Source organism: Bremia lactucae, linkage group LG11 (genome assembly GCF_004359215.1).
Source record: "Bremia lactucae strain SF5 linkage group LG11, whole genome shotgun sequence".
NCBI classification, from domain to species: Eukaryota; Oomycota; class Peronosporomycetes; order Peronosporales; family Peronosporaceae; genus Bremia; species Bremia lactucae.
In genome coordinates, this window is record NC_090620.1 from 4,220,632 (window position 1) to 4,223,895 (window position 3,264).

The 3,264-nt window shown below is 44.0% G+C and overlaps 1 protein-coding gene across 1 annotated transcript; it reads left to right on the forward strand.

Moving 5' to 3' along the window:
• Nucleotides 1-413: 413 nt before the first annotated feature.
• On the forward strand, nt 414-2,202 carry CCR75_005325 (uncharacterized protein; the record flags this gene model as incomplete). Its single annotated transcript, XM_067963407.1, has 2 exons — nt 414-503; nt 564-2,202. 2 exons carry the CDS (start codon nt 414-416, stop codon nt 1,905-1,907), a joined length of 1,434 nt encoding a protein of 477 aa, XP_067817127.1. The 3' UTR covers nt 1,908-2,202.
• Nucleotides 2,203-3,264: the final 1,062 nt, after the last annotated feature.

Genomic DNA, 3,264 nt, shown 5'->3' on the forward strand with positions numbered 1-3,264 from the left:
CCGTTCAGCGATGGCAGTCGCTTTGACTGCTTCGCGGCAGCTTTTCCCATTTGCAAACTCCGTTCCAACGGTAAGCTGATGTTCCGCCAAAATTGGCGCGGAGAAGTGAGGTAGGGGCGCGGCGGTGAGGTAAAGTGATGTGATTATGCTGTGCGCAACGGTTTTCCGTGTATATATATATAGGCTATAGCCAGGGGCATTTTGGTCATTTATAAAAGTACAGGGGTATTTCCGTCTTTTCTGCATTTGTCAGGGGTATTTTGGTACTTTTCCCTTAAATTTATCTAACGGTATTAAGTGAGTGACAGAATTCCAGGATGGATGAAAAAAAGCAGCGTTGGGCGGGCGCCGAGCTGCTAGTTTGTGCTATAATACAACTGCTACTAGTAAACTTGGCTTATCGCATCGATCGCATGCGTGGGCCACCGCTGCTTTCAACGTCTTCTTGGGCCATTTTCTGCGGGCTACTTAGCGGTGCGCTACTCGCGCTTGATTCCGAACAGGTAATTAATTTTAAAGCATTTTTTTTCTGTTTTGGTGATATTATTTAAATGTTTTCCTAGCGAGTGCAGCGCACCGGGTTAGACCCGCAGATCCTTTTTCTCGGTCTCCTACCCCCAATAATTCTGGAAGCGGGTTTTAATACTCAACGCAAGGGTTTTTTCAACAATTTTATTAGTATCTTACTCTTAGCAATCGTTGGAACTGTAGTAGCCACTTTCGCCACGGGAGGGATTCTAATCTGGCTAGGAAGTTTGAAACTTATCACCCAACTCACAGCCGCCGAAGCGTTTCTCTACGGGTCGCTTATTTCTGCGATCGATCCAGTGGCTACACTAATGGTTTTCAAGAAATGTAGAGCGCCCCCGCTGCTATTTAATTTGGTATTTGGAGAGAGCGTACTGAACGACGCAGTGGCCATTGTCATCTTTTCGCTATTTCAGGAATTAGTTGACAGTGGCGACACTGACGTTGACGCTAAAGTGTGCCTATCCATGATGTTTCGATTGCTGTGTATCTTCGTGGGGTCCGTAGCTCTTTCAGGGACCATTTGCTTCTCATCTGCCTATTTTCTACGTCACTCGGACCCTGCGTTGCGACAATATCCGATTTATGAAATGTCCATCATTTTGTTGAGTTGCTATGCAAGCTACTTAGCCGCCGATTTGTTTGAGCTCAGTGGTTTGCTGGCAGTCTTTTTTAGTGGAGTTTTCATTCGCCACTATCACATGTACAATGTTTCGAAAGCCACTGCATTTGCATTCAAGCAGTTGCTGTCGACGATAGCATTCTTAGCCGAGAATTTTATCTACTTGTACCTAGGGCTTAGCGTCTTTGCATACCGCGACTCATTTGTTTGGGATTGGCGCTTTATCTTTGTCAACTTTGGTGTGTGTTTGCTGGCTCGAGCGCTCAATACCTTCCCGCTTTGTGCGATCGCAAACATCGGACGCTCGGAGCAGCAAAAGATTTATTTCAAATATCAAATCGTCATTTGGTTCTCTGGTCTGCGAGGAGCAATTGCATTTGCGCTGGTGCTAAACATGTCGACGAAAAATCCTGTTCACGCGGCAATTCTCAAGAGCTCTACACTCTTTCTGGTACTATTTACAACTATTATATTTGGTGCGGCGACCGGTCCGTTGCTAAGGTATCTTAGATTGTTAAAAGACCTTCCATCAAGACAAGAAATTGCTTTCAGTAACGATAATAATTCGGATGAGGCGGGCGAGCGACAATTTCTGTTGCGATCGTCATTGTCGCCTTCAATGCCACAAAGCGTCCATAGTCGTTGGGTGGATATTGACGAAAAATATTTAAAGCCGATTTTCGGAGGCAATCCACGATGGAAAAGAAATACAAATTTTGCGGAGATGGAAATGGAGAGTACAATTCCAAGTGCATGACATATGCATGACACACTACGTGTCACGATAGCGTTTATAAAATCAGGGATACTTACGAAGCACTAACATTTATAGCGAAATGAACTCGCGAGCTTGCCGTTGCTGCTAAAAGCTTACATTCAATTATTTGGGGTACCGCAGATGAAAAGCATACTTTTTTTATTTTTATCTAGATCTGCATGCAACCGAATGCATGATACTGTCGGATTTAACGAGGTGTATCGTTTCATGAAATTAACACTTTAAAGGTTGTTAATTAATAACTTATATAAAGGTAGAAAATATTTGGAGAATATTCCTTTACATGGTAATATTCTAAAAGCTTATCCATTGGTCGATATAGACCATTATATCTAGTCAGCGCTGGACGCGCGCAAAGAGAAAGACGGATAATTCTGTATTGCATGTTTTGTATTAGTTAATAATAAAGATAGTATTGAGTAGATAGAACAGAAGAACTAAATTATATTATTACAGTTTTTTATTAACTGTCTTTAAAGCAAGTGTTGTATAGAGAGTCTTCCTCTGAACGTACTAGTGTACGTGAAGTGACGTGAGGACCACTCGCACTGGAGCATTGTGAAGTGGACTTGTACTGAAGCAGTACAAGTCAGTAGTGCGACCCACAAAGCAGAAAGGCACCTACTCAAGTCCCTTACATCTGGTAGCACTTTATAGTCCGTCCTAGGACCACAGTTCCATCATCGAACATGGACATGTTAGATGATAATGGAAATATGCATCACATTCGCGTGATAGCTACTTTTTTCTAAGTGACATAGAAGGGAGTGCGGCGAACGAATGAGTTCGACCGTAGGGAATGATGCCATCTTGGCCATGCTGTCAGGTTGGACAGAGATGCTCTCCATTCAGCCATCGCCAAGTTCATACAACATGAAATTGAGGAGGCGAAGGCGAAGGAGAAGGTAGCCTTGCTTGATCAGCAAGTTCTCAACAGGCAGAACTGTTGAGTTTACAACAGGCACAGGCCCCTGTACCTGGGACAACGCTTACGCGTCGTCTCGAAACCTTAAAAATTGACATCTCTAAGTATAGGGGAGTCGAAGAAGACTCCATCTTAAGATGGTTTGTTGAGTTGGACGATGCCATAAGGCTCGTCACATCGTCGACGAGCAAATTCAAGTCGCATTTGCTCAGTCAAACTTGCAGGTCGTGCCAAAACTTGGGCACTAGGCCTTAAGTTGCGCGACCCATACGTTTTTGAGTCGCTAGAGAAAGCCCGACTCAAACAGACTTTTGAGCCGCCTAGGGCTGAGTTTAGAGCTCGGTCAGAGCTTCTAAAACTCAAGCATGGCAAGCGTGATGTTCACGCTTATGCCCAGCACATACGACTTTT